The following is a 25,727-nucleotide window of genomic DNA, read 5'->3' as shown; positions in this document are numbered from 1 at the left end:
GATCAGTCAACGAGCAAACCTTTGCCCACTTACACAGGGAGATATCTACCTGATTCGGCAGGTAACAGTTTTGTACAATAGTGCTTTCCAATCTTTCCTGGTCTCCAGTTAAAGAGAAACCTTCTTGGCTGTTTAATTATATGGGGGAAGCCATATATAAATGCAAAAGTAGGCCGATTTGCTGTTCAGGAGTCTAAAAAAGGCTAATTGACTATTGCCATGGCAGATGCAATGACAGCCGTATTGGCTGCCATTGTTTACCCATGAGAAGATACTTCAAAAATAAGGGAAATGTCCATATGGATCTTATAGACTGTCAGGGGTATTCCATAATGGTTGCACCATTGTAGTACTGTGCATTGTTTTCACTGCCATGTTTTACCCGGTCAGAACCCTCGTCCTGCTGTAATTAAATCAGAAAGCGATCAGGAAGCCACCAGCGGGGATAATGACATTTTCATTAAGAAACTGAGCTGTTCTAACAAGCTGTAAGCCTGTATTTAGCATGATGATCATCTGTGCCATGCAAGGCAGTGCCATTTTAGAGCAGTAGCCTCAAGCCTATGGCTATCCTTCTGTGTATGGAGGCTTCCCCATGTTTATGAAATGCTGAGGGCTGTAATAACTGGTTTAGCTAATTGACAATCATGCAGGGATGGGAGGGGGAGCGAAGAGGCCTCCCATTGGAAAGCCTCTTTTTGGCTCTTTACACAGGAGCATTTTTCTACATTCTGGAAGCCCTGACAGATATATGTAGACTGTTCCTAGGGTAACTAGGTATGGCTAGGACAGCTCAGCAGTATGGCATGTATGCGAGATGCATCTTAAAGGGGTTATTCAGTGCTACAAAAACATGGCCGCTTTCTTCCAGAGACAGCGCCACTTTTGTCTCCAGTTCAGGTGTGTTTTGCAATTAAGCTCCATTCACTGCAATGGAAAGGAGTTATGCTGCGTTTACACGGAACGATTATCGTTCGAATTTGCACGCTAGCGATCGAATTCGAACGATAAGCGTACGTGTAAACGATCAAACGACGAGCAAGAAATCGTTCATTTTGATCTTTGAACATGTTAAGTCATCGTTCGCAAAAAAATTCGCAGATCGTTCCGTGTTAACAGTCGTTCACCGATTTTTACCTATGTGCAAAATAGGCTTAAGCGATCGCAAAACAATCACGGAATGAATTTTCCATACGATATCGTTGCTTCTAAACGCTGATCGTTATAAAAAAATCGCAGCATTACAGAACCCCACCCAAACTGGAGACGACGAGACAGGTGCTTTCTCTGCAAGAAAATAGCCATGCTTTTGTAGCACTGAATAACCTCTTTTAAGGGTATATTCACACGAACGGGCTCGCAGCGAGATTCTCGCTGTGAGCCCGGCAGGTCCTGGCAGTTCCCATACACTACATACTTGCTGCGGTCTAAACGACCGCAGCGAGTATGTAATTATACCGCCCTTAACCCCTTCTGCTCCCGCCCGGCTCCCCCGCTGTAAGCATACTTTACCTGTCCTTGCTGCACGGGTCTGGCGTCCTGCTCTGCTCTCCCGCCCGGCCAATCAGTGGCTGCGGCTGGGCAACACACTAATTGGCCGGACAGGAGAGCAGGACGCCGGACCCGTGCAGCAAGGACAGGTAAAGTATGCTTACAGCGGGGGAGCCGGGCGGGAGCAGAAGGGGTTAAGGGCGGTATAATTACATACTCGCTGCGGTCGTTTAGACCGCAGCAAGTATATAGTGTGTGGGAACTGCCAGGACCTGCCGGGCTCGCAGCGAGAATCTCGCTGCGAGCCCGTTCATGTGAATATACCCTAAAGGGGTTATCCAGCACTACAAAAACATGGCCACTTTACTGTTGTCTCCAGTTCAGGTGTGGTTTGCAATTAAGCTCCATTTACTTCTATGGAACGGAGTTTCAAAACCCCACCCAAACTGGAGACAACAGTAGGGGGAAAGTGGCCATGTTTTTGTAGTGCTGGATAACCCCTTTTAAAGGGTTATCCAGTGCTACAAAAACATGGCCACTTTCTTTCAGAGACAACACGACTCTTGTCTCCAGGTCAGTTGCGGTTTGCAATTAAAGGACAAGTGCCATGAAAAACTTTTTCCCAGTAATTGAAGCACATTACAAAGTTATATAACTCTGTAATATGCTTCAATCACCTATCTGCCTCCCTTCCCTGTCCCTTACCCCCACCACCCCCCACCAGGAAGTGTCCTGACTCACACAGACCTGATTACTGTCATCACCGTCACCAGGCAGCTCCTTCTTGTGAGGATGAGTCATCAGCAGGAGGGCTGCTCTAGGTCCTGTTACACCGGCCTTCCCCCCCCCCCCTCCTTGTCAGGTGACTCTGCTTGCTCAGCTTATCTTCTCTAGTGACAAGACTCCTTCACTGAGTCCATGGCAGCAGGAGAGAGGGTATGAGGGGAGGGGGGAGCTGCCTATGTGCTGGAGTCAGTCTGAGGGAAGATAAGCAAGTGACATGTGACAAGTGATGGCTTGCAGTTGTTCAGCCAATGGGAGCTGAGCAAGCTGAGTCACCTGACAAGGCAGGGGAGGGGGGAGGCTAGTGTAACAGGAGAAGGAGCTGAGAGAGCTTGGTGACGGTGACGACAGTAATCAGGTCTGTGTGAGTCAGGACACTTCCTGGTGGGGGGTGGAGGGGGGAAAAGACAGGGAAGGGAGGCAGATAGGTGATTGAAGCACATTACACTGTTATATAACTTTGTAATGTGCTTCAATTACTGGGAAAAAGTATTTCATGGCACTTGTCCTTTAAGCTGTATTCACTTCAATGGAACTGAGCAGCAAAACCCCGCCCAAGCTGGAGACAAGAGTGGGGCTGTGACCATGTTTTTGAAGCACGTGATAACCCCTTTAATGCAAGGTGTTTTGGGTACAACCTGGCCATTCCTGTGCTCTAGAAATAAAGGAGCTGCACTTGCCCAGTCTGCGTCCCTATTCTAGGGTTGTATTCACTTTAGTGTCTGGCAGCAGCTGGTCTCCAGTAGCCAGTGTCTGGCATAGAGAAGCGATTTGTAGCTAGCATGGCCCTTTAAGTAGCTGGTGTAGCTGACTGAGCCAGGTAGTGTGGAGCCAGGACAATAGTAATAATGTTCCTGCTTCACAGATGAAACTCGTGATGGGGTATTTTTGGCTGAATGCTCCCAGGAGTTTATGAAGCTGCTCACAGAATAGGATGTGAAGATTCGCCTTTGCAGGGCTTGGTGTTCGTCATCTTTTCATGACCAGAAGCTGATTTTAGCATTTTCTGCCTGCACTTAGGTGTTACGCTTTTCATTACAAGAATCTGAGCCGCAGGGCTTTCCATTCTTCCCTCTCACAAAGGTTATTAAGAAGAGGAATGTATTATGAGGTTGCACTTAAAAAGCCACTGTCCCTAACGTTTGCAGCTTATAATGGTGCAGGAGCGTTATAAGAGGAGCCACTGAGGTCAGTCACCCATATAATGGAGAGCGGATATAAAGGTGGGAACAGGGAGGTTTCTGTACTTCTGGTCACTCATCACTGCAGTTTGCCTTTCTTTATCCTATAATGGGTTATAATTGGAGATGAGTGAACCATGAATGTATGCCATTTTATTACTGGTGGCTGTAGAAGTTGGATTCAGCCCTAATGGCTGTATATATGTTTTTCAGGACTCCCTAGGACTGCATCCAATTTCTTCAGTCACCTGTAAATACATGTGGCATGCTCAGTATCCCTCATCTCTAGCTATACTAGTTAAGAGTATAACTATTCCTAGCACATCTGGCAATTGATCACCCCACCATGTGATACACTAGAGGGTGCCAGGATCGGGTATAATGGGAAAACCGATAATGATGCAATACACTAAGGTTAAGTTCTATTTTTGTCTGTTTGACAGACCTCTTTTTTGACAGCTTTCGTTTTGAGGCCAAATAACAGCCCTTATGAAATAATGGCCGTCATTTGGCCTCAAAATGACAGCTGTCTTAAGGCTGTATTCTACGCCCTGACTCAGGAGAAAACGAGCGATGTTAGCGCTTGTTTGCTCCTCATTCCCCGCTTGCTGCTGCCGCTATTCCATGCGGCTGCAGCGAGCGGGTGAGTCCGGGGAGGGCCGGGGGGGCTGCCCGGGTAATCGCTGATCGTCCAAGCAGCCTATAAGATATAGCGGTGACCTGCTGCCACCACTTCTATTCCACGGAGCGGTGGCAGCAGATCGCTGCTCTATAAGTCGTTTGTCTTTCAACATGTTGAAAGATAAACAACATCATCGATCGTTGGCTGATCGTTGCCTCCTATGGCCGATAATCTTTCCCTGGAATAGGGCCTTTAAAAGACTGCCATCAAACAGCCACTGTGTGGGGACATAGCCCAATACTACAGCATAATCAACCACAAGTCAAGCCCCTTAGCGGAACTAACTTAGAAAAAAAAAAAGTTTAACAGCACTACCATAAAACTTGATAAAGTACAGTTGTTTCAGAAAAAAAAAAAACAACAATCCCTTTGTAGATGGAAAAATAGGTGTTATGGCTCTTGGAAGGCCCTGCCATAATAAATATCTCTTGCTTACCTCTCTGTGTTGTTGACTGCCCACTCAGCCAGTCACTGACTAAGACGGGCCAATGCCACAGCCAGGGGACACTGAAGAGGCAGCAAGGGGGAGCGTGGAGAGGTAAGTAGTAGAGATGAGCGAATCGGGTTCGAGTCAATCTGAACCCAAACGATCGGCATTTGATTAGCTGGGGCTGCTGAACTTGGATAAAGCTCTAAGGTTGTCTGGAAAACATGGATACAGCCAATGACTATATCCATGTTTTCCACATAGCCTTAGGGCTTTATCCAAGTTCAGCAGCCACCGCTAATCAAATGCCGAAAGTTCGGGTTCGGATACAGTTTGTTTCTCCTGGAATTTTCCTGAGGTGTTTAGAGCAGGTCACTGTTTTAAAGGGAAAATCTCCCTGATGTTTCAGACATCGCAGAGAGAAAGCTGCACCAGCTCTGCATATTCCAGCTTCCTAGCTACTTATAAAGGCAGCCTGCTCAGAAGACAAATCCTTTTTTACATTTACAGTTTACAGACAAATTGCATTGCTGCACATATCAACCTTTCCTCTCAATTACATGTTGTCATATTGCATAAGACTTATGACGGAAGCCTTTGACCTAGTAAATGTCTTTCTTTCCTTTTTCAAGAATAATTGTATAGAGCCTAGGCCATGAATTCCCTTTCCTGAGATACCAAGAGGTATATTAATCTGTCAGGATGTGATAAAAGAATATGGAGTACAGCTAATAGTCATGCTGGCCAAAGCTCTGCAAAGTGTGGGAGCAATGGGAAATGCTTGGATGGAAATGGTGCATCATGGGAGTGAACAAAAAAAATTAGAATCTGTTTTCTATGGATGTTGCTTTTAGAATCCTATGCCCCTCAGCATCCTGCAGGAGCATTCTCATTCTGAAGGTATGTGATGGCTGGAGTTGTGGTTTGTGGTTTTGTAGTCCAACAAGTGCTAGCATTCACTTTGCTTGACAGACCTTACTTATGGTTACAATAGATTTCTAGATTAGAAAACCCAATGATAAAATATTGTACTATGGCTTCTTATTCAGGACCCCCAGGATTACGTTAGTATGGAGAGTTTCCACCATCTATCATTCTGGAGACCCCACATGTCCATGCATTATACGGAAGGCCCATTGATTTCAGCACAGTTGTGTTGCAGAAAATTGACACTCACCAGGTTCTCAATGAAAAGATTCTCTTTATAATTCTTTATTTGTATAGTGCCAACTGTCCCTGTCACCATTAGTGCTGACATATAAACCTGCTGATAAAAAAAACAATCAATCAAACAGTTTTTACATTTACCATGCCTCCTGAGTCTGTCTCCGTTTGAATTTCCCGCTGTTTGCAGGTCTCTGAAGCTCCAGTTGGTGGCTTTTTTCTTTACCTTCCTGGTTTTGGCTTTCCCATGATGCACTTTGTCTCCTGTGATGTCTAACTGACTCTGTAAAACTGTTAGATGGCTTACATCTTGTTCAGCCAATCAGAGCTGAGCAACCTGAGTCATCTGACAAAGGAGACTGGCTTACAGGTCTTAGACCCGCCTCCCTCTTGATGATGATATTGGTCACAAAATGGCTCCCGCACAACAGCCTGGGGTCAACAGTCATTAGGTAAGACCGAGTTTACTTCGCTTACTGCTGGGGTATTGAGGGGGGAAAAGATAGGGAAGGGGGGCAGATAGGTGATTGAAGCCTATTACAAAGTTATATAACTTTGTAGTGTGTTTCAATTACTGGGAAAAAGCTTTTCGCTGGAGTACCCCTGTAAGCTGACAGCCCCTTTAAGACCAGTATCTCACAGCTGTATTATAACCATGTTGTGTCTGTATAGTAACCACACAATCCATACTTCATGCTGTTATGTGAAGCCATTGCACCATGAAGCCCTAAGGTCCTGTAGTAGTTTAGGGGGTCTCAGGGGTAGCAAACGCAGTAAGGACTATCAGATCTACCTATAATCCTGCCATATACTCGGCGAAGGAGCCCTGAATATCTTAAAGGAACTCTTTTCCGCTCTTAGGCTATGTTCATATGGGATTATAACGCTGCAGATTTGTTGCACATTTTAAACTTTTACTGTTGAAGTTTACAAAACCTGGCCGGTGTGAATGTATGCTTACAGAAGCAGGGTAATGGTCTATGGAGCTTCTCTTTGCAAATGATAAAGCAGGAAGCATAATGCCCTGTGATGCACCCTACATCCCCAGCTGGCTCGTCTGTATATGTCTCCATTGTCCACATCACAAGGGCATTATGGGTCAGACACAGAGATGAGCGAGGAGCTGGTGGCTGATACAGCATGACACTATTGTGGTTGCTGAGGCAGCATTCATGCGTTACCATTTTGCTTTGTCATTATACTCCAGTCTTACATTTTGCCCTGAGCTATGGTCGGTCAGTACTGTGCTTTCGGGGGGCCATGTTAGCATTACTTCCATAGTGCCCATTTTGTAGGGGCCTGTTCTTTATTCACAGCATGTAGCTAGTTTGCAGCCCCCTCTCCTTCCCAGAATGAACCCTTTAGTTGATGTCATAATGTGTAATGATGTCATTCTTTCTACTCGCTGCCCTTCTGGTGTGTTCATGTAGGTCCACACATCTTCCTGCTCTCCACATCACATCTGTGTGAGTCACATGTGTCTGCAGAAGCAGATAACTACTTGTTGTTCCCCATATCAGCTGCTTCTGTTAGCTCTGCTCTGCTTAATCTGCGTGACCAGCTCCTTCCTGCAAAGTGAAAACAGAGGAAAGTTCATCCTTAAAAAGCTGAACCAAGGGCTCGTGGTAAGAAGGGTCACAGGAACGGGGATTATATTTAGCTTTTTTTTTTCCTCTGTGGAATGGGCTTTGTGGCTATCCAACACTACAACTTCCAGCATTCCTTCTGTTTGCTAAATATAAGTAGGAAGTTCCCAGCTGGATGACTGCCTAAACCTGGGTACCGGCTACAGGTTGGAATGTCCCCAAACCTCACAGGGCATTGTGCAAAAACAGATGAAATAGAAGAGCATGCAGTATAGCCTGAAACTAGAACACCCAGAAAGCTGGAAGGGGACCAGTGGGCTTGACCCCGTGTACATTGCAACTAGTTGTGGCTTTTTCCGGATTGCTGGGGAAGGATTTATTTGTAAAAAAAAAAAAAAATCTTTGAATTTTAGTTTTGCTTATACAACTGAGTTTTGGGGAAAAGTTAATTACTGGCTGAATCGTCATTCTGGTGAAGTGTGTGTATGTGAGTGTATATATATTTATATTACACATAAATATTCTTTAACACTTTAATGGCTGCAGTGGGTACATCCTCTCTTCCCTGCCAGTTGTTTCTGCATCTGTAGGCTGGGAACAATGTGCTAAACTTAGCTGCCCGCTCTCAGCCGTGCACGCAGCTGCTTATGTAAGTGGTTTTACAGATAAAATAATATTGCAGGAAGTGTTGGGTGAGTTTAGTTTCTGCTGTTTCAGAGCTGCGAGAGTAGCTGGAGCAGATAAGGGCTTTACGTCTACAAATAACGGTTCGGAGCAAGAGGACGTCTCCACCTACCATCAGAGATGAGCTAGAGCAGCAGATTGCACTTATTATGGATTTATTATAGGTGCCCATCATGATCCATTACAGCCAATATCTGACCTATATAAGTATTTTTCAGACATCATCACCGTTGACTCTGCAGCTCAGATAATAATTTTCTTGGCTGAGGCAATATTCAGGATGCAGGCTTACACCCCTGTTGCTTTTTCTGATGGTAGGAATTTTTGTATCCTAACTAGAGATGGGTGCAACTTGAGCATGCTTGAGTCTGATCATTTGGCATTTGGTTACCGGTGGATGCAGCGGGAAAATATGGAGATAGTCTATGGCTGTATCCAGCTTCAGCCACTGCTATTCAAATGCTGAACCATCGGATTTCAGCATGCTCAAGTTGTACTTTTGTATTTAATTTTCACCCCAATTCTGTAAGCTAATTCCACAGGAAGAATATACAAGGATATTGTCAGATGTATATGTGCAGGGTCTGAATTTGGAAACCTACTCAAATAATTTCCTAATAAACCTCATAAGTGGGTCCTGCATAATGGAAAAGGGCCTGATATGAACTCATGCATGGGGGTATTGAACAATGAGTGAGGCTGGAGCATCCTCAGGGTATGATACTATCTACTGGTCAGGTTTGGTATAACAGGTGTCCCATCACCTGCACTGATTACAATCTTTCAGGTCAATGTACAGTAAATACATCTCATATTAAACATGATGATATTTTGTATCTGCAAAGTGAGTGATCTGCAAGTGGAAACTTGTCCCAACTAAATGGGAAGGTCCTGGCTACATGGATAATGCAAGATATACAAAATGAACTGTGCTCCAAGAAGGGGGGAAAAAAAACCCACTAGAAGGTCATTTCCCCAGTGTAGTTACAGTGGCCGCAGTGCCCTTAGTGATCAGTGCCAGAAGTCTGGTATCATGGCCCAGAGAAGGAAAGCTACCCAGAACAGTACAGGTTCATTTCTCAGTGACGGACAAGGCTTTGGTAAAACATTGTTCATTCACCCAATTGCTAATGGCCAATGACTGAATTCTGATCACTGTTGCCCTCCTGGCTTTTTGGCCTAATTTTGCAGAGCTTCAGCCTTATAACAATATCCCCTGCACTCAAGTTTCCGGAGATGTGCGTCTTTGTGGCGCCAACTCAATCTGACACCCCAGATCAGATGAAGGGATCAAGAAGGAGGAGGGGGTGAGGGGAACATTTCTGCCGCCAAATGACGTATCATTATTCAGGTTAAACCCTCAGGCTGGCACAGACATTACTTTCCACTTGAGATTTGTTTATTTATTTAGCAGCTTTATAATGAACAGGCTATCAGGCCAGATCCCCGGAGTATAGACCAGACAGGATGAATGGGGCAGGGCGGCTGGAGGTGCTTTATACAGTTAGTGTAGACATTACACGCTGTGTACAAAAAAAAAAAACAACAAATATAATTTATGCTAAGCCCATGGAGGTATTAATAGAGCCTTAAAATGTAAAAGGCAATGCCACATTAATGCTATTCAGCCTCTGCAAGAAGCAGCTTCCACCATCTCTAACTCTTCCCCCAAGGCTGGTTGTATTAAGCATAAGACCGTGCCTCACTGTGGTCCTGATGACCTGAACTAGCAAAACTCAGTTGGGGTCATCCGCTCTGCAGTCATGCTGGGAGATGCTTCTGTAATAAACCAATGTGAAGCTGGCCAAACTCCTCTGGCCCCAGAGCAGCAGGTGCACAGGTGATTCACAGTCAGTCTTGGCGTCTTTTGGTCAGTATGGTGGTCTGACAGTGTCCTTTTACTTAGGAGCACATATCCCCTTTATTCTGGAATCCTCTTTCTCCTTTGTGTCCCCTACCGAATAAAGTACACTTATTGACAAAGAAAAAAAAAAATGCATCCAGATAGAAATGTCAGATTGTGGAAAAAGTTTACATACAGGTAAAACACAATGTGAACACAGCCTTACAGTGTACCTGTCACCAAAAAAAAAAAATTGACATGTCAAAAGTTTTTATTGGTATCAGTTTGAATGTTTAGACCCTGACTGATCAGTAGAATGAGCGGGGAGAGGACTGTGCCCCATAGACATCCATTTCATCACGTGACACAGAGCTGGGAGAGAAATGCGCTGAGCGTGACTTCTCCCAGCCCGTCCTCCTAATTGGTCGATGTCCGAGTGTTCAGACTGCAACCAATCTAAACTTTTGCCATGTTTCTCTGCCAGTTTTGGTGACAATGCCTCTTTAAGGCGTATGTAAGTGATCACAGGTGATTACAGCTAGGACCTGGACTATTTTCAGGAGGAGATCTGGTGTTGCAGCTTCGATTATATGTCCTGCCATTGGCAGCCACCTACTGTGTATGTTGTAAATGAGAAACCTAGACTGCTGCAGACTGGAACCATATGATCTTTAGCAACAAATACAGGTTCTGTTTGGAATTCTGTCTTTGCTGTGGAGTGACTTACTGCCCCCTGTTGGTGTGATATATGGAGCCATCACATATGACAGTCACCTGTGGTAGTGCTACAAGTGACAGGAACAGCTCAGGGATATGGTAGGTACAGGACATCCTGCAGCCACATATATTACCTCTCATGGCCAGACTAAGCTGATATTTTTCAGCGGGATAATACTCTCACCCACAGCAAGGGTTTCCCAGGAATGTATTTGCCAGATAGCAGCATCCATACTTGGTCCCAATCACCAGCTTTATTCACAGTCAAGCATTTGTTTCACCAGCTGGGATGCCAACTTTGGCAAACTACAGGCCTAGCTACACCATCTGGGACAAATCTGCCACGGGATGCCTTATGGAACCTGTATATCTCAATTATTTGTAATGTTTTTCACTCTTAGGGCCAGTTTACACTAAAACAAGCGGAATTCCGTGGCGTAGCTCACCGCTGCAGAGTTTCGCCTGCCTCAGTGTCAAACAGTGTCTCTATGGGAGGGCTTGTGTGCCTCCGCTTCTGGCGCTCTCCGTTTAAGAATTGATATGTCAATTCTTTGAGTGGGGAGTAGAGGCGTGCAAGCCCTCCCATAGAGACACTAAGGTAGGCGGGAGTCCACCTATATTACTCAGTGAGAACATATCCCTATATTGCGATCACTTAGGGTCCATTTACACAAAGATTATCTGACAGATTATCTGCCAAAAATTTGAAGCCAAAACCAGGAACAGACTATAAACAGATCAGGTCATAAAGGAAAGCCTGAGATTTTTCCTCTTTTCAAATCCAGTCCTGGCTTTGGCTTCAAATCTTTGGCAGATAATCTGTCAGATAATCTTTCTGTGTGAATGGACCCTTATGTGTCATCATTACGCTCACACAGTATCATTCAGTTCCAACAATTACTTTGATGTGTTATTTTGGTCAGTGACTACTTTGTGTTTGCCTGCAGATATTTATTTTCTATGGAAATGTGTTTATCCCCGGTGAAGAGATCAAGTGCACCTAAAAGGGTTGACAACTTCTGTTCTACTGACCCATAATTCCCCACCTTTTCTTCATATACTGGATTAGGGAGTAAGTAGAGAAGCCACATAACACAGATGTCTATGGCAAAGACAAGTGTCTTGCCTCTCAGCCCCATTGCTCTAGTAACTGGATGACAGCCATTGTTAGGAGCTACTTTATAGAGACTCAGAGCCTGAAGATTTTTTTTTTTTTTTTTAACATTGGCGGAGCCTCAAAATAAATATCAGCCATACAAAAAGCAAACAGATGGTCTGGCCTTAACCCACCGCTAGTCAAAGTGCGAAAACGCTCCAGGACCCAGCCGGAAGCTTTAGTAATGAAGTATAGTAATGCATTTAGATTGCTGCAGAAGCTAAGGTTATTTTTTTCAGGATATTCCAAAGATGCTGAATGATGTCTCACGTTTATGTACAGAGTGTTCTCATCCTACATTTTACCATGCAAGTAGCAGAAAAAAAAACCTTTAGGGTGCGTTCACAACTACAGGATCTGCAGCAGATCTCATCTCATGCGTGTTCAGTTATTTAAATGAAATCTGCTGCAGAAAATCAGCTGCAGATCCTGTAGGTGTGAACGCACCATTAAGGAAACTTTTACCTAGATCTGTTCATTGCAACTTTGTCAACCTACATGCTGCACTATAATGCAGAATCCAGAGCATTCCTGCCTAAGGGTGGGTTCACACTGAGAAATTCTCGTGGATAAATTCTGCGTAATTCCGTCGCCTGTACGCATGCACTGATGCGCGCCTTTCTGCCGGCTCCATAGACACCATTCTACGGGCTGGCTGATTCCGCTAAAAGAATTGACGTGTCAATTCTTTTGGCGGAATGCGTAATCAGCCGGCGGAAAGGCGCACGTACAGGCGATGGAATTCCACAGAATTTATCAGTGAGAATTCCTCAGTGTGAAACCCACCCTAAGGGGTTATCCCCACTTAGTGCATCCCCGCTGGTCCCATAGGCTTCATTGTATGGTTTGCCAGATTCTGCCATCCGCCCGAAGAATGAGCGGGTTTATAGAATGAAGCCTATGGGACTAGTGGAGATGCGCGTGACTTCGAGTGGGGGCGAGCTGCGGAATCTGTGGTGGGTGATCTGCCAGAATTCCGTAGTGTGGACATACCCTAAAAGCGTACCAACACTTTAAAACTTTTTATATAATGCTGTCCTTATATACAACATAATAAACATCTTATTCTTACCTTACCATACTCAGGGTGCGGTGTTTCTGGATCCCTCGACCGCAGCTGAGAAGGAGATGGCAGCACCCTGGCCAATGACTGGCTAAGTGAGTCCATCTCAGAAATGGCAGTGGCCAGAAAACCCCTTTAGGGTGTGTTCACACCTACAGGATCTGCAGCAGATCTGCAGCAGATTTGATGCTGTGTTCAGTTATTTAAATGAAATCTGCTGCAGAAAATCAGCTGCAGATGGTGCGTTCACACCTACAGGATCTGCAGCTGATTTTCTGCAGCAGATCTGCTGCAGATCCTGTAGGTGTGAACGCACCCTTAAAGAGGTTGTCTGGGATGATTTTATACTATGCAAACTGCTTCCCTGTTAACAGAAGAGTCATATTTATCCCCCCCCCCACCACCACTGTGCCATTACCCAGTCCCAGCCTTAAAGACATTGGGGCAAATTAACTGGCGCAAAGGGAAAGTTCAGCTTTCAGAGATTTCTTAAAGGGGAACTATTATCAGGTTTGTGTAAACAGAGCTGCTGCTATCCCCCCGCAGCTATTTACCTAATGTTGGCAGTGGTTTTATTCATTTTTCTGTTCGTCCTGGCGTTCTTAAGCATTTTGATCAAAGGTGATATGCAAATCGCCACCTTAGGAGCACTGTGGACGTTTCCCAGGTGCCCCCTCAGCTCACTTTGCATATTCATAAAGGCATAGTAATGGCACCCATAACTGCACATGCGCCAGAAGCAGCCTCTCTCGTACATGAATGAATAGGTACACTGCCACCATGAGGGAAGGAGCTGCTGGGGGATATGCAGTTACACTAACCTGCTGATAGTTCCTCTTTAAAAACAGAAGAAGCGACTGCTAAACGTTTCCATTTCCCCATTTTTGATAAATCTCCACTGTTTATAGCATAAAGAATATATGGTGCTAACATGGTTCCTTTGCAGACTTGTACCAAGCACTGGTTGTCCAGATAGTGATGCTTAATCCTCAGTTACCCACTTAATGCAAATCTCTGTATCCCCAGCATCAACTTCAGGTGGTAGCCGCTCTCGGAGAATCACTCTCTTTAACGTCTTCACCGGCACATGAGCCCATGGACCATGATGCTGTTTATAGAGAGGCGGAGATGTCCCCACGCCCTGAATACTAATCTCATGTGGAACCGGTTTGGGGACAGGCTTAGTTGACAGCAGAATTTATATCCCAATATTGGTTATGCAGTGTTCACCTTTTGCTAACCTGTGCATACAGCATAATGAAATGCTATTCGTGCAGCTGTCTTACTGTATACTTCCAGATTCCTGGCTACCACACAGACTTTAATATACAGCAGCCTGTGCTCTGCTGACAGATCTGTTAGGAAGGAGTTTTATTTCTTTAGCTTTTCATCACCAATTTGTCACCGATTATGGACTGCATAGGATTCCCAGCTGGGGAGGAGAGTGCATGACTATGAAGCCTGGCTGACTACATGACCGTGCCATACCTGCTGTAACTTAGAAACTACCTGCTGCAGAAAAGGAACAGCCACTATGTCCATGATTTTGACTTCATTCCTAGATGCTCCCTGTGTATCAGAGGGTTAAGGTTCTACATTCTGTACATCATTGCACAGCCTTGCAAGTAGCCATTTCTGTCCTTATCTCTTAGTTTTCAAGCAATAAAGATAAAGCACATTTTATGAGAGTCTCTAATGGGTCAAAATCCTCCTCCAGCCGCTGCAATCAGTATCGAGAGGAAGTGCTTACGTATATAGAGGCGCCACTGCTTTGCTACGTTGATCAGGTTATATAAGTGTTATGTTAGCAGAGACTTTGAGACGGTTTTATAGCTGACGGTCCGAATTCTTTTATGGTTGTGTTGTTTTCTTTCTTTTCTTTTCCTCCTAATGTTGATTTTGGCCAAAAAAAAGGAAGGAAACTTCGATCATAAAAGCTTGATGATTGTTACCGAAATCATACAGAAGGCGAAAGCAAAAGAACAATCAAGGAATCTCATAGGGGTCATGTCATCACCCTCCTGTGTGTAGGAATCCAGGACAGTGGAGTAATACATGGCAGCTGTTTATCCGAGTTCAGTACTACACCATACAGGGGAGGCGACGGATCCAACATACTACACTACACAGGAGAGCCGACAGATCCTCCATACTACACTATACAAGAGAGCCAACAGATCCTACATAATACACGACACAGAAAAGCCAATAGATCCTCCATACTACACGACACAGAAAAGCCAATAGATCCTCCATACTACACTACACAGGAGAGCCAACGGATCCTTCATACTGCACTACACAGAAGAGCCAATAGATCCTCCATACTACACCACACAGAAGAGCCGACGGACCCAACATACTACACTATACAAGAGAGCCAACAGATCCTACATAATACACCACACAGAAAAGCCAATAGATTCTCCATACTATACTACACAAGAGAGCCAACGGATCCTCCATACTGCACTGTACAAGAGAGCCAATAGATACTACATAATACACCACACAGGAGAGCAGACGGATGCAACATACTACACTACACAGGAGAGCCGACAGATCCTCCATACTACACCACACAGAAGAGCCGATAGATCCTCCATACTACACCACACAGGAGAGCAAACGGATCCTCCATACTACACCACACAGAAGAGCCGACAGATCTTGCATACTACACTATACAAGAGAGCCGACAGATCCTCCATACTACACCACACAGGAGAGCCGATAGATACTCCATACTACACCATACAAGAGAGCCGACAGATACTCTTTATACCACACAGGAGAGCCGACAGATCCTTCCTACTACATCACACAGGAGAGCCGACAGATCCTCCATACTACACTATACAAGAGAGCCACCAGATCCTCCATACTACACCACACAGGAGAGCCGACAGATCCTCCATACTACACTATACAGGAGAGCCGACAGATCCTCTATACTACACCACCCAAGAGAGACGATAGATCATCCATACTACACCACACAGGAGAGCCAACAGATCCTCTATACTACACCACACAGGAAAGCCGATAGATCCTCTTTACTACACAGGAAGGAGAGCCAACAAATCCTCCATACTACACAGGAGAGCTGACAGATCCTACATAGTACACCACACAGGAGAGCCGATAGATCCTCCATACTACACCATACAAGAGAGCCAACAGATCCTACATAGTACACCACACAGGAGAGCCGACAGGTCCTACATAGTACACCACACAGGAGAGCTGACAGGTCCTCTAAACACCACACAGGAGAGCCGACTGGTCCTGTATACACCACAGAAGAACTCACAGATCCTCTATACCAGTGTTTCTCAACTTTTTCAAGCCAAGTATCCCCATGTGATAAGCTGTTCCCTTGCAGATATGCCACCCTGCAGTCAGATATTCTGCTTATAGCCAGGTATGCCCCTTGTAGCCTGATATGCACCCTGCAGCAAGGTATGTCCACTGTAGTCAGACATGCCCCCTGAAGCCAGATTTGCCCTTTGTAACCAGGTATTCCCCTGCAGCCAAGTATGCCCCCCTCAGACAGATATGCCCCTTACAGGCAAATATAAGCCTTGTAGCCAGATATAAAATACCCCTGCAGCAAGACATGCCCCTTTGTAGCCAGGTTAGTCCACTGTAGTTTCATATGCCCAGAACAGGAAATAAGAGAGAGAACTGACTGTCTCTTTAAATTGAGTGCATTGACCTGACAGAGGACAGGAGTGTTTGGGAGCCAGTCTGCTTACAAGGGCAGCAGCTGGCAGTATTTATAGCCCTGCCTCTGTTCTCATATGACTGGTCTGTGATCAGCAGGTCCCTCCTGCAGTCATTGTGCACTGTGCGTTCTAGAATCAGCCATCAGAGCAGTCTAGGGCAGCAGCAGCATGCGTTTGTCCACTCCGACCACCTCACTCATCGACGGGATGGAAGCCTTGCTGTCAGCCGAAAACGTATGTGACACTTGTGTAAGCTTGTATGTGAGACCATTGCCTAGAACAATGTCCAGCTGTCTGTGCAAGGGTGGAAGTGCCTTAATAACCAGGGATATCCTGCCAAAGCAGTCGTCCCCTTCCGTAATGTGCTGACATTCCACTCAGGCTGTCGGATTTCACCAAAAACCAAACATGGCAGCCTCAGGACACTGGGGTGTTGCAGCTCAGTTCCATTAAAGTTACTAGAGTCAAATATTGATACCACATACAACCTGAGGACAGGTGTGGCGCTACTTTTGGAAGAAAGCATCTCAGTCTTTCTAATCCTGGATGAGTTTCAAGACATAAGCAAGAGGTGTATCCTTGCAGCACAAGGAATTCAGAAACCTATAACAATCCCATGCTGTAGTGGCAGCCTATGTAGTCACCCAGCTTTCCCATACACAGATAGGATGTGGCTAAATCTAATGGTCCTTTTGACCAATTTGTCTAGCAGATTTATGAAGCCAAAGCCAATAAGAGAACAGAGGACAGGTCATAAAGGAAAGACAGATTTCTCCTCTTTTCAAATCTATTCCTGGCTTTGGCTTAAAAAATCTGTCAGATAAATTGGTCAGATACATATGTGTGTGTAAAAGGACTCTGACATAACTTTACAGAAGAGACTGACTATCTCAGATTTCCCACATGGTGGAATTATAGACTTGAGACCCTCTTGTTCTCAGAGTCTGCTGGGATCCTCGTTCCTAAACCTTGGCTTTTATGGCTTTTCCGTCCTATAGGTGACATTGGATGCAGCACAGCATCCATGGGCTGTACTGTAGTGTTTATAGAGGAGGAGACAGCGCCGGGGACACATATTATGGCTGCCAGGATACCGCCAGTCCTTGTGTATCTATATACAAGATGTTGCATCCTGCACAGAACTCACAGGAAGCTTCCATGGTGATATGGGAACATGTTTACAGCAGATATACTGTATACTGTACTGTTAGCAGAGAAGCCAACACTGAACACAAAGCTATTACACCTTCATTATATATAATTGAGTATTCCTGTCACTGCAGGGGACACAATATCACTGGGCTATGCTGTCACTTCTGTGATGGGGGCCCTGTGGTCAGTCACAAGAATAAAGGGGTAAAGGGGCCACAGATATAGATATCTCTCTCTCTCTCTCTCTCTCTCTCTCTCTCTCTCTCTCTCTCTCTCTCTCTCTATATATATATATATATATATATATATATATATATATATATACACAGTACAGTGGTGTCTTGGATTGCAAGCATAATTTGTTCTGGGACCACGCTCAAATCCACTCTTACGCCAAAGCAAATTTTCCCATAAGAAATAATTGAAATGCAGACAATTGGTTCCACACCCTAAAAAATAATGATTTTATATTCTGAATAACATGTAAGACAAATGAAACAAACATTTATAAACAGCTGAATATGTCATATCATAAGTTACTGTACAGTACAGCAATCAGCATGTGGTGTATAATGTATAGTAACTGCATAACCCTGATAACACAGCAGCAGTTTGTAGATACAGGATGGAGCTGCAGATCCCCTTAATGCAGTAGCGTAGTACAACATGCTAGAATAGAGAAGCAGGGCTGCTGTCAGAGGTCTGTGTGGTCACATGACAGCAATGGGGAAGAGGTGTGTGTTCAGCATGGACCTATCAGGACTGACAGAGACTACAGGGAGCATGAAGGAATGAGCAGGACATATGTGGGCACATACATGCAGTGCTCTCTGACCGGGGAGAGAGGGGTTACAGCTATGGAGAGATTACCTCCACAGTCCTGTCCCCTGGTGTAAGCCCCAGCCTGAAGTGGATCTGCTATGATTTGGAAGGTGAGGGAGACTTCCTGGGTCAGAGTACAGGGCTGTAGACCCCGGTATGCAGACCATACCCCTCCTCCACCTCTCCCACCCAGTACAGGGAGCTCTTAAACCTAAGCAATGCTCTTAAACCAAGTCACAATTTTAAAAAACTTTGAGCTCTTAAAGGGGTTGTCCAGCGCTACAAAAACATGGCCACTTTTCCCCCTACTGTTGTCCCCAGTTCAGGTGTGGTTTGCAATTAAGCTCCATTTACTTTAATGGAACTGAGTTTCAAAACCCCACCCAAACTGGAGACAACAGTAGGGGGAAAGTGGCCACGTGTTTGTAGCGTGGTTAACCCCTTAGCGACCCATGACGTATCTGATACGTCATGGTGCCGCTCGGGGTGTTCAGAGAGGGGTCCCGCCGGGACCCCGCTCTGAACGGCGCTGATCCCGGCTGACACGTGCAGCCGGGCAGTGCCTCTATTAGCCGGCGCGGGTCCCGTTGCCGCGCCGGCTAATTAAGCCTCTAAGTGCAGCTGTCAAACCTGACAGCTGCACTTAGATGCTGTGCTCTCCGTGTCCCTGGTGTCTAGTGGGACGGATCTCCCCCCCCCCGCGATGCGATTGCGGGGGGGAGATCCGTTCTTCTGCCCGTGCCGGGCCTCAGCGTCGGAATGACGCTGATCCCGGCTCGGCAATAGATTGCTATGGCCTGCAGCAGGCCATAGCAATCTATGACCGATCTGATCGATCTTTGCTGTGTATATACACAGCATTGATCTCTATGAGAGATCAATGCTGCTCATATACAAGTCCCCCAGGGGGGCTTCTAGATACAGTAAAAAAAAAAGTAAAAAAGTGTTTTTATTAATAAAAAATCCCCTCCCCTAATAAAAGTCCAAATCACCCCCCTTTTCCCATTTTATAAATATAAATTAATAAATAAACATATTTAGTATCGCCGCGCGCGTAATCGGCCGAACTATTAATTAATCACATTCCTGATCTCGCACGGTAAACGGCGTCAGCGCAAAAAAATTCCAAAGTGCAAAATTGCGCATTTTTGGTCGCATCAAATCCAGAAAAAATGTAATAAAAAACGATCAAAAAGTCGTATATGCGCAATCAAGGTACCGATAGAAAGAACCCATCATGGCGCAAAAAATGACACCTCACACAGCCCCATAGACCAAAGGATAAAAGCGCTATAAGCCTGGGAATGGAGCGATTTTAAGGAACGTATATTTGTTAACAACAGTTTGAATTTTTTACAGGCCATCACATACAATATAAGTTATACATGTTATATATCATAGTAATCGTAACGACTTGAGGAACATGCATAACAAGTCAGTTTTACCATGGGACGAACGGCGTAAATGCAAAACTCCCCGAAATCAAAACAAATTAGTTTTTTTTTCAATTTGACAGCGCAAATGATTTTTTTCCGGTTTCGCAGCATATGTTATGGAAAAATAATGCCTGTCATTACAAAGTACAATTGGTTTCGCAAAAAATAAGCGCTCATATACGTCTCTAGGTGAAAAAATGCAAGCGCTGTTGACTTTTAAACTTAAAATGGAATAAGCAAAAACGAAAATTGGCTTTGACCTTAAGGGGTTAAACCAAAACGCTCTTAAACCAAGTTACCACTATATATATATATATATATATATATATATATATATGTGTGTGTGTGTATATATATACACACACACACACATCACAGGCATCTGTCACCATCCTGTTCACCATCCAAGAACAGGATGCCGATGTATAGTGTGGCTTACAGAAAGCAACAGGCCCCATTCATTTCAGAGAGTCACCTAGTGACCATCCAGGCTGGTATTAGCTGGTTTGTGCCTCAGATCATGTCGCATTAAATTAGCATATACCAGCAGAAAGCGGCCGAATGGAGTCACTATGTGACTCAGCTGGGGCCATTGAAATAAATGGTTGTCCCTGCTGTGTACCTCTGTATATGACATTGTCATGTTCATGTGAACTTGGACTTATTGAATTGGATGAGTGTACTTAAAGGGGTTATCCAGCGCTACAAAAACATGGCCACTTTTCCCCCTACTGTTGTCTCCAGTTCAGGTGCAGTTTGCAATTAAGCTCCATTTACTTCTATGGAACTGAGTTTCAAAACCCCACCCAAACTGGAGACAACAGTAGGGGGAAAGTGGGCATGTTTTTGTAGCGCTGGATAACCCCTTTAATGGGGAGAGGTGAATAAACATTTCTAGATGTAGCTTATGGGAGAGGGAGGTTCTCGTGACCCCTCATCAACATATGATGTCGGGGAAAGAAGGTTCCGGCGTGATAAATTTCAGTGCCTAAGCCTTGTGTTCTCCATAAATATAAGCTACCAACAGTGGCTGTGGCTTACTTCTTTCTACCTATTAAAAACACATGCACTCTCAGCTCAGACGAGCATGCATGTGTATGGGGAAATCAGGACAAGTAGCTGCTGCCACTGAAGGTGTATGAGCACCTATAGTTTCTGGATTTTCGATACCAGACCATGTGACTTCACAGATCACATGGCCATGTAGCGCTAGCTTTGTTATAACAAATCCTTAGCCTATGGATGTGGCCAATAATAATTCAATTCACTGATGGCAAACAGATTTTTGAAGATGACACACAAAACTGCAAGCCCAATGTGACCCTAGAAGGTGGCATCTTAGCATGGAAAGAGTTAAGTAACAGATACTCGTGAGGCTGTATAGGTTTAGCTACCCCATAACATAACATTTATCAGAATATATTTATACCTTACATTGCCGCTGTGTATGCTGAGTGGTTTCCTGCCACAGACCTCATTGTTTCCTCTACAGGTTGAGCATGCCATCAGTCGATCAGGTGCTGAGGTGATAGGAAGGGCACAAGATGCCGCAGTTTATTTTTGTATACCCAGCACTAGATAAATACGCATAGCATATGCTGCTTAAAGCGGTTACCCAGAATTAGAAAAAACATAACTGCTTTTTTTCAGAAAGAGTGCCTCACCTGTCCTCAGGTTCAGTGCGGTATTACAGCTTGGCTTTATTTACTTCAGTTGATCCGAGCTGCTATACCAGAAATAAACTGGTGCTGTGGTGCTGTTTCTAGAAGAAAGCGGTTATGCCTTTTTAATTCTGAATAACTCCTTTAGTTAATTTGTAGAACTGTAAGCGAATTGCACAAATAACACTCCCTTATGTATTTCCATTGTTGGAAACACTGTAGGGAATTACGGGCATCCATCCGCCGTCTTTAGAAGCCATGTATGCAGTTCTCTAAAGTATAAACAAAGGTTCACTATAAGAAAAGCTGCCTGCTCCATGGTGTGTAGACAGTCAGTTGGGCCGTAAGCAATAGTTATAAGGAGATAAGCCAATTACCATAATGGAGGAGCGATACGTAAATCTCCTCAAGTACTGATTTACCCTTCTCTGCATGACCAGCAGCCAGTCTGATCCTTATGCAGACCAGTCTAGAGTTGAATAGAGCATTATATGGTTATATCAGACAAACGTCTTCCCAAAGGAGGATAAACCCTTACCAGTAAGATATACAGTAATGTACAGTATGCGGCACATTTAGCTCTCTGCTGCCACCTGCTGGGGAGATGTAGGAATTGCATCAATCGACTACAGTAAACCTTCCTGTACAGAAGAGAATAGCATTACAATTCACAGAAATTGACATTCCTAAGTGGTCTACAAATCAGACATAATACATGCTACCGTTATGGAAGCCTGTGTAGGGGTCCATTCAGACAGACCGTATACGCAGCAGATCTGCAGCAGATTTGATGGTGCAGATTTGATGCTGTGTTCAGTTATTTACATCTAATCTGCTGCGTATTTGTTGCGTATCGCAGCAGTAAATACGCTGTGTATACGGTGTGTGTGTTTATACCCAGAAAGATTATCTGACAAAGATTTGAAGCCAAAGCCAGAAACAGAAATCAATGAAAGCCTGAGATTTTTCCTCTTTTCAAATCCATTCCTGGCTTTGGCTTCTAATCTTTGGCTGATAATCCGTCAGATAATCTTTCTGTGTAAATGGACCCTTAGAGTATATGCAGGCCACTGTAAAAGATGCTGTCTTCAGAGAATGCCTTGCTCTGTTATTAGGGTACTCCTGCTTAAAAATGGAATGGTTAGATGTGGATTTCCATCATGTATGGCATAGACGGTACTATGACCCTTGAACCCGCAGCCATAACTATGTCTAACCTCCAGCATTTAGGGCATATTCTGTGTATATGCAATAAAAGCATATGATAGGAATACTATATCTAGTCTGCAATTCTTTTTCATGTATGTCTCTGATATGGAAGTTTGGGTTTAACTTAATCCGTTTAGTTTTTTTCACATTAAACAAACAGCAAAAACGCAGTGTGACCCCAGCCTTGGGTGAGCCTGCACTGTTGTAGAACTGCAGCATGGACACAAGACCTACAGTATTTTTTCCTTTGGGAACCTTTATACCCAGATTATTTCAGATTAGATTTATCACCGTGTGCTTGTTACATTGCTGGGGAGAAGCTCTCTCTTCCTCCACAACATATCTGTGTTTAAAGGGTTAATCTCATAAAGAGGCTAATGGATGTCAGCCTCAGCACTAGGTGTCTAGAAAAGAGACCTCCAAGCCTGGTCCTGCTTATAAGAGGGATGCTGGCCACCAGTTTGGGCATAATGAAATTGAGAGGCGGATGAGATTACAGAAACAGCCGAGCTCACCGCACTCTGTAGCTTCGGTAACTCCTACAGCAGAGACCCTTTAATAAATGTATTCTGTTACATCAGAGCAATTTTCTGAAACTAATAGAGTAATGTGATCACCAGAGAACATAGTCTGGGTATAGTGCTAGTAGAACTACAAGTCACTGCATGTCCCATGGGCCAGACTTGCAGGGCATGTTAGGACTAGTCCCACTAAAGCCATTAAAGGTCACATAACCCCCAATGTAGACATTTTATTGCCCTCATTGTAAAAAGAACTCAGTGGTGCAATAGGAAACACAAGAGTATTTAGCCAATGTGACTAGAACCCACAACAGCAATAGTTACCGCAGTGTAACTGAAGCCCTGACATACGGCACAAAAACTGAAGGACATTAGGTAATGTTCATCTCTGCTTTGAATGTTCACATTCTTACACTTAGGGGACAGAATTATAATAGTTTTGTGTTCTTATACTTAGGGGGCAGTAATATAGTAGGTATATTCTTGTACATAGGGGGCAGTGTTATAGTAGTAATATTCTTGTACATAGGGGGCAGTATTATAGTAGTTATATTCTTGTACATAGGGGGCAGTGTTATAGTAGGTATATTCTTGTACATAGGGGGCAGTGTTATAGTAGTAATATTCTTGTACATAGGGGGCAGTATTATAGTAGTTATATTCTTGTACATAGGGGGCAGTGTTATAGTAGGTATATTCTTGTACATAGGGGGCAGTGTTATAGTAGTAATATTCTTGTACATAGGGGGCAGTGTTATAGTAGTAATATTCTTGTACATAGGGGGCAGTATTATAGTAGTTATATTGTTGTATATAGGGAGCAGTATTAGGGTAGCTTCACACGTACCGTATCACTGCGTTTTTGGTGCGATTTTTACATGCGAATCATGTGAAAATCAAAACGCGCATGTAAAAAACTCAACAAAAACGCAGCGTTAAAGACGCACCATTAAAAACGCAGCGATACGGTACGTTTGAAGCTACCCTTATAGTAGTAATATTCTTGTACATAGGGGGCAGTATTATAGTAGGTATATTATGGAATTTAGGAGGAGGATTGGCGCATGCGCACTCTACAGATAACAATTGACATGTGAATTCTTTGCGTGGACAGCAGAATCTGCCTGAGCATAGAATGGAGCCTATGGGACGGGCAGAACTTCAAGCGAGAGCATGTGTCCGAATCCGCTTGAAGTTCTTAGCTTGAAATCCGTAGTGTGCACATACCCTTATAATAGTTATATTCTTGTACATAGAGGGCAGTATTATAGTACAGTTGTACCTTGGTTCAAGAGTAACTTGGATTAAGAACGTTTTGCAAGAATTTTTCAAATTGATAACTTGGTTTAAGAGCATTACTTTGCTTTCAGAGCAACCTGTACTGAGTGGAAGGGAAGTGAGGGAGCGGCATGGACTGCATAGCATGGTCTACAGCACTGTACTCTGACCTCACCTTCCAAATCATAGCAGATCCACTTCAGGCTGGGGCTTTTATCAGGGGACAGGACTGTGAATGTCACTCTCCATAGCTGTAACCGCTCACTCTCTCCCTGAGTGCTGCATTTATGTGCCCACATCTGCCCTTCTCATTCCTTTATGCTCCCTGCAGTCTCTGTCAGCCCTTGTGTTTCCCATCCTCTCCATTCCTGCTATAATCTGCACTTACACTCACACTCAGCTATACGTACTGCTGCTATAATGTGCCTGCACTGCAATTTACACTGCTGTATAGAACCATTTCTGTCACTGTCCTCCTGCACAGCTCTCTCTGATATCCGGTACTTGTGAATGTACCCTTAGGCTGGGTTCACACTACGTATATTTGAGGCTGTATATTTGAGGCTGTATAGCAACCAAAACCAGGAGTGGATTGAAAACACAGAAAGGATCTGATCACACAATGTTGTAATTGAGTGGATGGCCGCCATTTAATGGCAAATATTTGCTGTTATTTTAAAACAACGGCTGTTATATTGAAATAATGGCCGTTATTTACTGTTATATGGCGGCCATCCACTCAATTTCAACATTGTGTGGACAGAGCCTTTCTGTGTTTTCAATCCACTCCTGGTTTTGGTTGCTATGAGGACCTGACAAGAGGACCAAAGACTGCCTGAAATATACGTAGTGTGAACCCAGCCATAGGGTATAAACACACACACCCAATACGCAGCGTATTTACTGCTGCGATACGCAGCAAATACGCAACAAATACGCAGCAGATTAGATCTAAATAACTGAACACAGCATCAAATCTGTACCAACAAATCTGCTGCGTATTTGTTGCATATCTGCTGCATATACGGTGTGTGGGTTTATACCCTTAGGGTACAAACCCACACACCGTATACACAGCAGATACGCAACAAATACGCAGCAGATTTGTTGGTACAGATCTGATGCTGTGTTCAGTTATTTAGA

General features: G+C 44.3%; 1 protein-coding gene across 6 annotated transcripts in view; it reads left to right on the top strand.

Annotated features, from left to right (window-relative positions):
* The window catches only part of TMCC1 (transmembrane and coiled-coil domain family 1), a 94,369-nt gene that overhangs the window by 39,830 nt on the left and 28,812 nt on the right, over nucleotides 1-25,727 (top strand). Inside the window, exon 1 of one of the 6 annotated variants that reach the window (XM_069966677.1) lies at nucleotides 16,662-16,739. The exons of the other annotated variants lie outside the window; for them this stretch is intronic. Coding sequence (XP_069822778.1) covers nucleotides 16,674-16,739 — 66 coding nt within the window. The 5' untranslated portion in view covers nucleotides 16,662-16,673. Of the gene's footprint in view, nucleotides 1-16,661; nucleotides 16,740-25,727 lie in introns of those variants that run through there. 6 annotated transcript variants of the gene reach the window in all.

Source organism: Dendropsophus ebraccatus, chromosome 4 (assembly GCF_027789765.1).
Source record: "Dendropsophus ebraccatus isolate aDenEbr1 chromosome 4, aDenEbr1.pat, whole genome shotgun sequence".
In the NCBI taxonomy this organism is placed as follows: domain Eukaryota; kingdom Metazoa; phylum Chordata; class Amphibia; order Anura; family Hylidae; genus Dendropsophus; species Dendropsophus ebraccatus.
Note: the sequence above shows the minus strand (reverse complement) of the source record. Positions and strands in the feature narration are given on the sequence as shown.